Source organism: Diospyros lotus, chromosome 11 (genome assembly GCF_014633365.1).
Source record: "Diospyros lotus cultivar Yz01 chromosome 11, ASM1463336v1, whole genome shotgun sequence".
Lineage (NCBI taxonomy): Eukaryota > Viridiplantae > Streptophyta > Magnoliopsida > Ericales > Ebenaceae > Diospyros > Diospyros lotus.
Genome location: NC_068348.1, coordinates 30355154 through 30369110, shown reverse-complemented (window position 1 = coordinate 30369110; position 13957 = coordinate 30355154). Strand labels below are relative to the sequence as shown.

The following is a 13957-nucleotide window of genomic DNA, read 5'->3' as shown; positions in this document are numbered from 1 at the left end:
ATCTAGAAGTTACACTTCTTATGGCCCCTTGGGGGGGTTTATAAACAAAAATTTAAATCAATCTCAAATATAGACCAAATGGTAACATAAGACTAATACTAATGAATGTAAGCTTTACATCATTAATCTTTCGTCCTTAAATCTAACTTTAATACAATTGCGCCACTCAAATTATATGTGGGACCCGACACGACAGACACCCTCGAACTAAAGACAACCTCCTTAGTCCAGTCTAACACTGAATTGCCACCTTGTTGTCCCCTAGTTCACAGGAATCCAGCTCAAAGGATCCCTCCCATCCATCCATTCATATACACTGATAATTTCAAACCCAGAGAGAGAGAGAGATGAAGCGTGAGAAGAAGGGGAAGGCAGTGGTGGTGGGAGGGAGCATCGGAGGTGTATCGTGCGCACACGCACTGGTGGCGGCTGGGTGGGAGGTGTTGGTGCTCGAAAAATCAGCCGCCCCTCCGACCGGCAGCCCCACCGGCGCCGGCCTCGGCCTCGACCCCTTGGCGCAGAGGCTCATCGACTCCTGGGTCGGAGCCACCCATCTCCTCCGTGACGCCACCGTCCCCCTCACCATTGATCTGGTACGTCATAATCATCTACACCCCAAATTACAAATTCCCCCATCTTATATATATATATATATATATATATATATAGTTTATATCCATGGAGGTTTCTGGGATCTATGATTGAGCAAGTCTACTTCCCCTAATTACATATTCCCCCAGCATATATATATATATATCCTCTGCAAATTGATTTTTTCTATAGAAAATTTATATCCATGGAGGTTTCTGGGACATATGATTGAGCAAGTCTACTTCCCTTTTATTGTTTTTTCTTTTCTTTTTTTTCCTTTTTGCGTAAGTTTGACAGGATGGTTCAATAATTCATGTGGTGGTATAATAACAGTTGACAAGTTTTATATTAGTTGTCAGCTAACACGCAATTGATGATGCACAATTGTGCATTCTCAAGAGCCGAATCAGTGGAAGAGCGGTGTTTTGGTAGAGTAGGATGGTGAGTTAAGAGTGATTGTCTGGCGGCTTGCAAACGTGAGAGAGCTGTCCCAGTCGTCCCTGGGACAAGCTCTCCAATGCTTAAATTAGCCTCGCGTCAAGTTGTAGGGACTGAGAGGATTGAGAGGCATTATGATTGCGGACCTTCCGACTATAGGATCAGTTACACGTATACCTGAAGAATCCTGGTTTGGGGGGGCTTACCCCCCTCCGCCTAATTGCCAGATCTTTTCCCTGGTTTCTCAAGAGGACCTTAATCAAGATGGTTCTCTGAAGTGTTATGTTTTTATCATTTAAATGTCATAGGCAAAAATGACTGATAAACCAAAATTAATTCATGTAGAATCAAGCAACAGATGGGGAAAAGAAAGTCAGCTGGACACTGACAAGAGATGAAAACTTCAACTTTAGAGCAGCTCACTGGGCTGATCTCCACAGCCTTCTATACAATGCCCTGCCACCAAGCATATTTCTTTGGGGTCATTTGTTCCTCTCTTTGTGCACTTCTGGTGAGAATGCCGGCATCAAAATAAAGGCTAAAGTTCTTCAAACCAATGAAACTGTAGAAATAGCAGGTGATTTGCTCGTCGCAGCAGATGGATGTCTTTCTTCCATCCGGAAAATCTTTCTTCCAGACCTCAAATTAAGGTTTGGCACCTAACTTGTAGTGATTGTTAATTGTATAACTTCTTCAAAATGGTCTTTTGGCTGTTCTAATCATGGGTTATCAGAATCGGGTTCAACGTTAGCCACATTAATTGACACTTCTAAGTTTCGATGCAAAAAGTAGTTTTGTTGGTTGGTTAATTGGTTGCACTTTACTCATGAATTCACTTGGATTGGCATTAATCTGAATATGGAAAAATCATTCTATCAGATCAAATTTTCTTATTCAGGTCCAAGGGTCGAACTACATTTTCTTGCTTGTGAATGATTTGAGACTAACAACTGCACCCCTTTTGTCTGGAAATATATGCCTTCTGGTGAGGCTGCTAGTTCACCATAGATTTAGTGTCAATATTGTTGAGCCTTGCAGATACTCAGGCTATTGTGCATGGAGAGGGGTGCTTGATTTTTCGGACAATGAGAACTCAGAGATAATTACAGGCCTACAGAAGGCATATCCAGATCTGGGCAAATGCCTGTACTTTGATTTAGGTTACAGAACTCATGTTGTTCTTTACGAGCTCCCAAACAAAAGGATGAACTGGATTTGGTATGTTGGTCAACCGGAGCCTCAAATTCAGGTACCATTTACTTAGTTAGTTGGTCATTTTTATTTATAACCTTATATCCCATGATATCCTCATATGAAATGTGGTTGTTTCCTAAAAATTGTCTCAAATTTGTTTAACTGGTGTTTGGAGGAAGGATATAGGGATGAATTCAAGAACAATTGGATCACAACTCTAATGCTTTATCTACACACTGTGGTGCTGTCAAATTTGAACTGACTGGTGGGAAAACTTGAAAGCAGAGGAATTCAGTGACGACGAAAGTAAGCAGAGACATGATTGAAGCAATGCTCAAAGAAGCAGAGAAGGTTTGGGCTCCAGAGCTGGTTAAAGTCATGAAAGCAACAAAGGAACCCTTCATAAACATCATCTATGATTGTGAACCACCAGAGCAGGTTTTCTGGGGCAACCTGGTATTAGTTGGAGATGCCGCTCATCCAACAACCCCTCATGGTGTTAGAAGCACAAACATGTCGTTATTAGATGCAGCAGTTCTAGGCAAGTGCCTGGAGAAGTGGGGAGCTGAGAATCTGCATTCGGCACTGGAAGAGTATCAATCGATAAGGGTTCCTGTAACCACGAAGCAGGTCCTGCACTCAAGGAGAATGGGTCGCATCAAGCAGGGTCTGGTTCTCCCTGACAGGAGGGCTTTTGATCCGATGACAGCTAGCCCCGGGGAATGTGAAGAGCTTCAGCATAAGAACATGCCCTTCTTCTCTCATGTTCCTGCAATAGTTGAATCGCTAGCTAGATGTAGTTGAGTAAAGACAAGCATAAGAGAATTCAGTTGATGTTTTAAGGACTTCATGTAATGTAGACGTTAAATACAAGCATGCAAAGTGTATCACAATTTGGTGCACCAACAAATTCAAAAGCTCTCCTCTTCGATTTTTCCACATCAATAGGAACAGAAGGAGCTTATATTTTTTAGATAGGCAACAAAAGAACACATCTCAAGCCACCAATTGAGAGAAGATACACGACACTGGTGGAGTGGTAAAAATGACAAGCTAAGCTATTTTAGAAGGCCATGTCGCTTGAGCTGACATGATTATTCCGACTATCACACCAAACAACCCGAGTGCGCTACCGAAGATTTCAATCACAAGAATCTTCACAAATAGTGTGGAGTTCTGGGCATCAGATAATGCGCAGCTGCTTCCAATGATTCCCACACACAGCCTGAATAAAGTGATTGATAAAGCATATGTTATAAGTGATGCAATTGAAGAAAAAGACTATTGAACAGTGGTCAGGTGATTTTAAATGAAGAAATAGTGACACAAACCCGCAGACGAGGTTTGCAAATCCCACAATAATCCCAGAGGCAAAGATGGCATAACCAGCTCTCAGTGATTCCGGGTCATATATTTTTGATGCCGGAACACTTTCCAACTTTGTTTGCAAAATAATTGCCACAATAACACCATATATGGCAACCGCTTCGCAGAAGATTACGCTGGCAAAACATAAACCAAGTTGCATCAAGTTAAAAAGAATATTTGAAGGCACAGATAATGCACTTAAGAAGTTGAGTCGAGTTGCCATTCATTGTAATGTATCTACTGCTTGACAGAAGAATACACTAAGAGCACTTACAAAATTAGGTAAAATTACGATCTTACTTGGCACCCATGAATGTCATTCAGATTTTATAACGTAAAGAAGTCCAAGTGAAAAAATAATAAACAAAAAAAATAAATAAAACAAAAAGTATCATAACTGATGAAGGAAGGCCGTTCTTTTATGAAATGTACTGCTATTTGGGTCAACATGGATCTCAATACTTGCTTGTAACTCCTGTAATGAGTAACCTTAATATTCATTCACCTGGTTAGAATTGATGAGTGCTGCTTAAACAGTTTGTTTCCTTGCGGAACTGGTACTTGAAAAAGACTCTTTGCAGCATGTTACAATGGAGGAAAACAATTCATCCATTTTATTGACAGGAGTGCATGTCTATGCACTTCCTGCACATGCTTACAAATAAAAAGCACATTAAGGTCTGCCCTTCAGATTGCAGAATGTCTACTTATTATTGCCCTTTATTGTGTACCTCAGCGGTAATTACTGTAATAAGGGGAGGATATGGCTGTAATAAGCTGTAAGTAGTTGAGCATTTGAATTTGGATTCAGGAGTCGCAACCATTTTATTGGCGCTAACTTCCCGCGGAGGACAAGTTTAAAAGCTCGGTCCCAACTCATTTGAAAGGCATCCAATACAATTGAATTGCCTCATTTCTCAATTTTCCCTCTAAATTTCTCTCTCTCTCTCTCTCTCTCTATATATATATATATATATACATATATATATATATCTCTTCTTCTCGATCCTTCTCCGCTTTCGGATTAGTTCGGCTGTCCTAAAGTCTTCAGTCATGCATAAAAAGTTCATTAGCAAGCCGAACTAATCCTGGATGCCCTACTAACATAACAATCTGAGAAAAGAATACTTCTTCAAGAAAGAAGTAAAGAAACTCCATGCTGCTGAAACCTATACAGAGATTAATTTCACAATTGCATCATAGTGAAATTTTCTAAAGGAACATGATGAACAGAATTTAAATCATCTTCTTCTCTGTTTTTTTTTGTTGCTAGCAGACCCCAACTAGTGGGATTAAGGTTTGCTAAGTTGTTATCTGTTTTTCTGTTGCCTCCAAACATTTAACATTTAACTTGTCTACCTTAAATTTCAGCTACTTGACAATAAAATCAAACAAAGAAACTTCAAGTCCATATGGCACAGGGATAAGGAATCAAACTACCATTGTCTTTGTTCTCATAGCTTACTTGCAATAACAAAGGAAAAAATTGCAGCAACATATAATTTGACCAGTTGATTGACAAAGAGTCAGTTTCAAATTTATGAATATGTCAAAAAAATCACTTTCACACTTTGCCAAGAATGGCAACCAGCAATGCAATTAAATGCAGTTGGAGACTAATGTCTTCATATATAAAGACATTATGCTCCTTTTCAGCATAAGATCAGAATTCACGTAGATGGTCTTCGATAACCCAAAATCTAACCCCTAACCAAACATTCTTTATGGGCCATTGCTTTTCTTTCTTTAGTGTGTGTGTCCATGTTTTTTTTTTTTTTTTTTGGGGGGGGGAGGGGGGGGGGCGCTAGTCACTTAATAACTAAAACAAAGACTAAGAGATGGTAAGTGGCACTGACAATGAATATTTGTGATCATAGTTCCCAAGATCGCTGCACAATACAAGTCGTAGGACAAGGTTGGGGTTGGGGTTCGGATCGAAATCAGGGTACGTGACTTAGTATAAAAGGGGTACGTGGGGGGTAGCCTTGGTTGGTATGTTATTTGCGATCATAGTATGTTTTGAATATTAACTAGGGGTAGGGGGTTGATATTAAATTTATACCAGTGTTATTAAAGGCGCGCGCCTAGGTGCAAGGCTCATCTAGGCACACCTTGGGTGCCTAGGATGCTTCCATGCAGGGGCACACCAACAAGGTGTGCTTAGGCCCAAGGTACCTTGGGCTTAGGCACACTTGGACCCTTTTAACTATTTTGTAAGCCTTATATTTTACTGTTTATTATTTTATTTAATTTTGTACTATTTAGGGTTTATATTTATTACTTCAACTATAAATTTGACAATGAGTAAAAAGGCTACTACTTCAAATGTTCCAACTGAATTTGAACTTGATGAAGATGGAGAGGGAGATGATGTGGAAGAAGAGGATATTAGAGATGATGCTTCTAATGATAAAAATATGAAAATGTTTGATCTTGATAATGAGGATGATTTTTGGATTATTTAAAATGCATAATTAATTACAACAACAACATATCCAACATTTATCCCACTATGTGGGGTCGGCTACATGAATTCTAGACTTCCATGTATTTCTGTCTTTTGCATAATTAATTAATCTTAATTAAAATTTAAGACCTATAAATTGTTTAAGATTTAATTTAAATTGACTTAAAGACTTTTAAATTGCATCTTTTGACATTTTTTATTGTTCTTTTCATTAATATATGTTGAATTTTTTAATTTTCTTGATAACATGCTTGTGAATATGTTATTAGGAGTTAGGATCTATTTTATACTTTATTCTTCAATTAGGATATATATATATATATTAGTTAGCATGAGCTTAGTTCCATTAGGCACATGCCTCGTTTTGCACCTTAGGCTCCAACACCATTTTGAGCTTTAGTGCGCCTTGGACCTTTAATAACACTGATTTATACTAACTAAATTAATATATCTTATAATTTTTAAATAAAAATTAATAATTTTATTACTATTTTAAAATAATCCAATTGATGTTTATCCTCTTTGTCAATGTCGTGGTCATTGAGTTCTTCAATGTATTAATTAATATTAATTCAATATAACTTTATTAATTGGAAAAATCGCAAAAGAAATAGCAAGAATAGTAAAAGAAAAACTAAAGATAATGTAAAAGGAAGTCATTGGAGAACAACAAAAACAAAACATTAAGAGCATTGTAAATCAACAAAACATTAAAGAGCATTGGAAAACAACCGTTCTCACTTGCCGAATAAACTACCCCCATACTTACCTAAAACAAAAAAGAATACATAGCCCCTCACACAATCTGTTCACAGCAAGAAGCCAAACAAATTACTGCAAGAACAACAAAATAGTTGCCGGGGGTGGGTCGCCTGCCACTGAAGACACTGCCGATGAAAGCAAGTTGTTGGAGATCAAGTCCATGTGCCCACACACACAACCTGTTTACGGGCAAGTGACAGTCACACACAAAATGTTGTTGGTGCAATGAACTTCCAACCACCACCGGCAGGATCACCACTCTTCAATCTATGTTGATGCTTCCATGTTGAGAACAAAAAACCTTCGATGACAAATCATCCTAAAAACCCAAAACCTTTCGAAAACCAATCTGAAAATCTGGTTTGCCATCTTTGGCAAGAGCGACCTGGGTCGCTTTCTACCCATGAACTGGGACGTTTAACACAATTTGCAGTACCAGGGGTGGTACTGCCTGGCTTCTACATGTTTGTGATATCAAGTAGAAGAAGCAATGGCTGAACTCCAACTTAAGGCTTACGGTTAGCTTCCAGTCTTCTGCACCTAATTTCCTTATTATATTTCAGAATGTCCTATACAATGTCCCTTAACTCCACTGACAAGTCACCCTTGATCTATATGTAAATTCAGTAATTTACTATCACACGTGCTTCTCGGAATCAATTTAAATCACACTCGATTTACATGTCAACACATCGACGCATTCAATATTAGCATATTATACAAAAGCATCAAAATAAATCTAAAAAAGCTGTCATCCCCATCCAGCAATTGACAAGATCATTACAACTCGAAATTTCAATAGCAACAGAGCTAGGGCTTGTACCTAATGAGATTCTTGGAAGTGATTCGCGGCGCTTTGATTGCCGCACCTATCAAACTACTTCCCGTGATGTAAATCCCCCTGAACAGCACCGCCAAAACAAAAAATCGAAACGAAATTCAGCACATCAATGTGGCGCACGCGAGAGAGAGAGAGTGAGAGAGGAAGGGCGAGGGGGATGTTAGAGCGTACCAAGCAGCGCCGAGAACAGAAACGCCGATGGCGATGGCGATGCCGACGGCGGAGAAGGTGTACGGAGAAATCTGTAACATGGCCCGAGACCACGAGCTTGACGCCAAATGCCCCATTGCCGAAGCTGAGATCGAATCGGTTTCTGGTTTCTAATCTCTCTCTCTTTCTACGATCTGATAGGCTCGCGTTTAGAAATCCAAATTCTATCGACAGAGAGAGAGAGAGGGGGGGGGCACCCACGAGTAATAATGGGCCTGATATGCTAATGGGCCTTGACAGGCCTTTCTTTACGAGCCGGCCCATTTGGTTTACTCCATCTAGACCAATTCTAATTTGGCTAATGATTTCTTTTTTCGGAATTTACATGTTAAAATGCTGGAATGACCATTCTGCCCTTACTTGGATTATTGACCGCACGAAAATGAAAATGAAAATAAAAAATAGATATAACATGAAACAAAAATAAGGAAATAATATTTTTAAAAAACATAGGAAACAAAAAGTGCGGAGACGAGTAAATAAAAAAATATAAAAAAAATTGTAAATATAATTTTTAATATAAAAAATAGTTATTCAATCAAAAAATAAATATAAATTTCATAATATATTCAAATAAAAATAAACATAAGTTCTATCATCCATAAACCATGACTTACTAATTAAAAATAAAAAATTAATTTAAAAAAAATAATCAAATATAATACAAACAATAAATTTAAATTTTTACTTACTTTTAAGAACAAACAATAAATTTAAAAATTTTAAGTTAGAGATGAAAACAATTCTATCTCTAACCTGGTTAAAGAATTAAAAAACTTTTTCGTGGATGAAAATGCATTTATGATAATTTATTTATGATATTTTCCTAATATTACAAAACAACCTCGAAATAGTCTAGAAATTGCAAAAACAGCCTACAAATATTTTTTAGCATTTCAAAAATGGAAATGTTTAGGAAAAGTTGAAATGACGCCTCCAAAACGTTTGCGCGCATTATTAATCCAGTCTTAGGAAAATCCTAAAAAATCATATATTTTTTCATATTACAACCTTAACCATTATTCTATAAAGTAGCATTTATTAAAATAAATTAGATAAAATAGTATTAAGATAAGATTGGAATGTCGGAGGGCAAATGAGAGGAGAAGATCGCTCTCCCCAGGATTATTCGAGAGAAGCTCGGACACCTAGCTCATAAAAAAAAAAAAGAAAAGATAAGTTTATAATATTTTTTGGACTAATATATGGAATGATCAAAATAAGTTTACGAAGTATTTCAAGATTTTTATCAAACTGTTTATTAATTTTTTTTAGAATGTACTAGAGAACACTAAGAAATATATACTTATATTGAGAATGGAGAAAGATAAGCATATCTAGAAAAATCAAGATAAGAAATCACATAACTTTTTTTTCAATGATCACCATATAATTTTAACAAATACGTTTAAAAAGACAAATATTCAAAAATATTTCCCATATCTCACATTTTTCACTACATATCTTAGATTAACAAACACAAATTATTTTCATAACTTATGATCACATGGATTAGAGACTTAGAGCTTATTCGGTCCAAGTTTTTTACTTAAGACTTTATGTTATTGGATGTTCGTGAAAACACCCGATTTGGTTATAAGCTAAAAGCACTTTAAAAGGCAATTAAAATCTCAATAATAATTGTTTTTCTGCCGTTAAAATATAGTTACAAGAGACAAAAACAAAAAATGGCTACATCTTGCTTGGGATAGATTTATCAAATTAATGAGTCATGAAATTTGCATTTGCCCAGAGATCAAGGGTTTGTTTCTTCTGTTAGCCATGGAAAACTGACCATTTCCAAGTACCTAGCTAGCCTCCCGTTGTTTATGGAACAAGAACAGGAAGGTGATTATTCTATATATATATGTTCTTGTACACAGGTAGCAACAAGAACCACTGTTTTTGTCGAAAAAGGGGCAATGGCTCCGCCGGCGATCAAAACCGTCTGCAAGCGCACTGTGGTGAGCACGAAGCCGGTGCAGCCCGGAAAATTCTACGAGCCGCCGGCGCTCGGGCGCGTGATGGAGGGGAGCCACTTCCGGATGGTCTACTATTACAGTGCTCCGAAGGACGGGGAAGTCGGGGAAAGGACGAAGAGGCTGAGAGAATCTATCTCGGAGATGCTGTCGAGCTATCCGGTTGTGACCGGGAGGTTGGTGAAGAACGATGAGGGACGGTGGAGGGTGAAGTGTAACGACGCCGGAGTGAGGTTGGTGGAGGCGACGGCCGAGGGCGGGGTTGAGGAGTGGCTCCGGCGGAGGGGCCGCGCGGAGGAGATGAAGCTCGTTCACTGGGAAGATATGTTTCACAAACCCTACTTCTGGTCCACCTTTTATGTTCAGGTATGGCTGTGGCTTCGATCATCTTATCAATATTTTCAAGTGAATTCTAAGATAAAACTTGGCGTTGCAGCTGACAGAATTTGAAGAAGGTGGTCTAGCAATTGGGCTGAGCTGCACCCATCTCCTAGCTGATCCAATTTCTGCCACCATATTCATCAAGGCATGGGCCGACGTAACCCACGGCGGCAAAATCCTCTCTCCGCCGCTCTTCCACCCACTGCAGCCACGAATTGCGGCCAACACCACCACCCACAAGGCCCATTCAGACTTAATCAATCACTACAAATCATATGCACAGAATAAGCCAGCAGCCCCCTCCATAGCAGCAACAAGACATGAAACCCTAACCCTGGGTTTTACGGACGAAATGGTGCACTCCTGCATGGCCATGGCAGCCGGGGCCCGGGCTGGCGAGAACCCGACCCCTTTCGAGGCGCTGGCAGCGCTGTTCTGGGTATGCATCAGCAAGGCCAAAGGAGAAGCAAACGGCCTCATACCCATGTCCATATGCATGGATATGAGAAAAACCCTACATTTGGAAAAGGGCTTCTTTGGGAACTGCATGGCGTACAGTAAGGTCAACGGGGCGGGTTTAGACGAAAAAGGGTTGGAAAAACCTGCCATGGCTGTGAGAGAAGAGGTGAAGAAGATGGGTAACAAAGAGGAGGCTATGGATCTGGTTGAGTGGCTGGAACTAGGGATCGCTGACTATGATGATCATCAGATGAATGGCTGTGATTTGATCTGTGCTGACTTTGAAGATGTGGAGCCATATTCAGCAGTGTTCGAAGAGGGTCTCAATCAAGTTCATGTTTCTTGTTACACTGAGCCTGTGACTGGGCTGGGGCAGGTTTTGATCCTTCCATCGCCACAGGGTAAGTTTAGCAGGGTAGCCATGGTTACACTTGCAGAAGACGAAGCTGCCAAGCTGTGTGAAGATGAGCTTCTGCTTCACTTTAACCCTACTGTTTCAATGGGAGCTAGCAAATACTGATGATCATAAACATATATATATATATATATATGATTTACAAATTACAAAAATTAATGATAGCAAGTTATAATTTGTATTAAAAACATTATCAAAATAATAGAACAATAGTATTTTATAATTAAAAGTTCAATAATTAAGATGTAGCTAGAAGTTTAGATAATTTAAGCTCTGTGACTAAGATTGTCCAATGTAGTAAAGTGTGCCCTTAAACCATTGTCCAAAGTGACCAAAATTATTGAAGGGATCCATGTTTTGGGTATTATTGTAACAATTTTATGGTCATAAAATCACCTCTATAGGAAATATTTTTATAAATTCGTGAGTTTTAAGAAAAATAAAATAGTTTGGTATTTGGTTAAATCATTTGATAATATACATTATTTTTTAAGTTTTAAAATATTTTTTAGTTGATAATAAATGCATTATATATTATAACGTTTTATTAAAATTAATAGTGTCATCAATTATGTGACGTATTTTTATTGGAGAAGACTAAGGAAACAACCATGTGCCATTATCTCCTCTGCCTAACACATCTTTTAATAAAGATGCGACACATAACTAATAACAATATCATCGATCGTAACTCCTAACATTATTCTTTCATTAATCAATCAAATTATTTTGGAACTAAAAACAATACCTTTTATTTAAAACAATGTGTGAAAGTTTGACCATAACATTACTCATACATCATATTTGAAATATTTTACCAATCAATAATAATATGGGAAACTATTTAGCAATTTACTTGCAAAACCTTAATTTGATACATTTATGCATATACAGATCGAGGTGTTATATATTTATATTAATACGATACAAAATATAACATATTAATACATGAGTATTATAAATAATAACAAAATTAAACATTTAAATGATAATTTTAAAAATAATATTTAAATATCAAAATTAAAATATATTAAATATTACCTTAATTGATAATTTAGAAAAAAAAGGGTTTCGGGATGGAGGAAATCTTTCTGACTCATTAGTTAATCAAATTAAATTTGTGTTTTCCAAAGTTGATTTGGTCCTAAATCTAATCTTTTGCTCGAAGTTCAATTAATATCATCATCAACCGGCCACCTAAAATTAAGTCAACTCTTTTCAATTGTTTAGTACTTCCAATGTATTTTTTATCCACAATGCTATTAAATATTTATCACGATAGTAGCAAATAGATAATTAAATTAAAGGACAAATTTTAAGAGTTGATCACTCAAATAGATACAAATTATTGATACTCGTATAAAAATAAACTTAGATCTACGTCTTTATAATAACTCAAATTCCTAAATATGTGTGATGAACTATCTATGTTATTTCAAAGAATTTATAAGGTTTTTTGTGATGTTAAAAATAAGCGGAGTAAAACTTGTAACAATTAGAGGGCTTTTAGCCCTAGCCATTAATTATAATTAAGCATTAAGCTTGGATTTAGCAATTTCACCTAATCTTAAGTTATATATATGGTATATGAATGGCAATTGGTAATTAGGTATTGGCTAACTTTAGTAGCCCTTTTATAAATAGAAAGTAACGTATAAGAAAAGTAATTAATTAACAATTAACATTAGGGATTGGTGCAAGGAATCATTAATTCAAACCCTAATTAATCACCATGTGCTTATTCATTGTCAAATGTTATAATATTCTTATCCTAAATTAGAAATGATAAAAAAAAAAATTGATGGGTTCACACATTAATCAAAACCTTAATTACATGGTAAGAAATCATATTTTATGATATTTTTATTTAAAGTAGTGATAATTACTTTATTTAAACTATTATTTAAAGTCATTTTAAGTCTAAAAATTAATTAATTGAGAGCAAACAGAAAACTCAACAGTTACACTTAATAGGCTTTAATTAACTTTTGAACTCAAGATAGGCTAAAATATATATTAGTTTAAGGATGAATAGTAAATATGAATTAGATGAGGAACGAAATATTATATTTTTTAATAGTTCGAGAGCTCGAGTATATAAAGTATTTGGAATATTAAATATTGATTTTGGTGTTTTATTAGGTTTATGCTATGCCTAAATGGATTTTGTTTGTAAACTAATTAAAACAACATTTATCATTATTTATATTTTGTCGAGGTTAGGTGAATTAGATACATTCAAGACAATTTGGTCGAACTCATTTTACTATTACATAAACACATTAATTATGGAATACACCTCGATTTCGTTATTCAAAATTTTATATATGCAAATTGTTCAATACAAAAAGCACTAGCAATATACTTTAGTGAGTTAAGTAGAGCTTTCGATTCTCAAAAAATATCAAACTTGTATTATAGATTTATAGTACGAGAACTTACGCAATTTTGATTTCGCAGTCATATTTTTTGATGTGTCATTTAAATTATTAATATTATTTAAAATTTATCTTTGTTTATACAAGAAAGACGATAAAGATTTTAATTATTAAGGACGTGTTATTTAAATGATGCATATATATATTTTTATGTCGTGTACAAGTTTTGTTGACATATATTTGGCATTTTCCTACTCACCTTAGTAAGTGTCATCGATAAGTTTTTTATTTATTTAAATAATTTTTTTGTGTGATAAGTTAGATTTTTTAATATTTCAATTATACTTATATACCTATATTTTTTAGCCAATTTAATTCTTGTACTTTGATGTATTAGAAAAAAGATAAAATACAATGAATCAATTTAACTTTCTATTTTTTTTACACGTCACAAGAATTAAATTGAGTAAAAAA

General features: G+C 36.1%; 3 protein-coding genes across 6 annotated transcripts; 2 read left to right on the top strand and 1 right to left on the bottom strand.

Moving 5' to 3' along the window:
• The first annotated feature begins 229 nt into the window (after positions 1-229).
• LOC127813242 (uncharacterized) lies at positions 230-3194 on the top strand. Of its 4 annotated transcripts, none has more exons than XM_052354120.1 (4): positions 230-593; positions 1375-1679; positions 2068-2278; positions 2399-2651. In XM_052354120.1, the coding sequence occupies exons 1-4, from the start codon at positions 348-350 to the stop codon at positions 2483-2485; spliced, it is 849 nt and encodes a 282-aa protein (XP_052210080.1). In that variant the 5' UTR covers positions 230-347; the 3' UTR covers positions 2486-2651. The 4 variants fall into 4 exon arrangements, with proteins under 4 accessions (XP_052210080.1, XP_052210082.1, XP_052210081.1 ...); XM_052354122.1 differs by having other exon boundaries at positions 232-593; positions 2410-2651; XM_052354121.1 differs by having other exon boundaries at positions 233-593; positions 2403-2651.
• LOC127813245 (V-type proton ATPase subunit c''1) lies at positions 3041-8045 on the bottom strand. The gene is made up of 4 exons (XM_052354124.1): positions 7833-8045; positions 7644-7721; positions 3555-3725; positions 3041-3448 (listed from the first exon to the last, which is right to left on the bottom strand). The coding sequence occupies exons 1-4, from the start codon at positions 7946-7948 to the stop codon at positions 3277-3279; spliced, it is 537 nt and encodes a 178-aa protein (XP_052210084.1). The 5' UTR covers positions 7949-8045; the 3' UTR covers positions 3041-3276.
• A 1748-nt stretch (positions 8046-9793) lies between these two features.
• LOC127812833 (protein ECERIFERUM 26-like) lies at positions 9794-11210 on the top strand. The gene is made up of 2 exons (XM_052353359.1): positions 9794-10216; positions 10287-11210. The coding sequence occupies exons 1-2, from the start codon at positions 9794-9796 to the stop codon at positions 11208-11210; spliced, it is 1347 nt and encodes a 448-aa protein (XP_052209319.1).
• The last annotated feature ends 2747 nt before the right edge of the window (positions 11211-13957 follow it).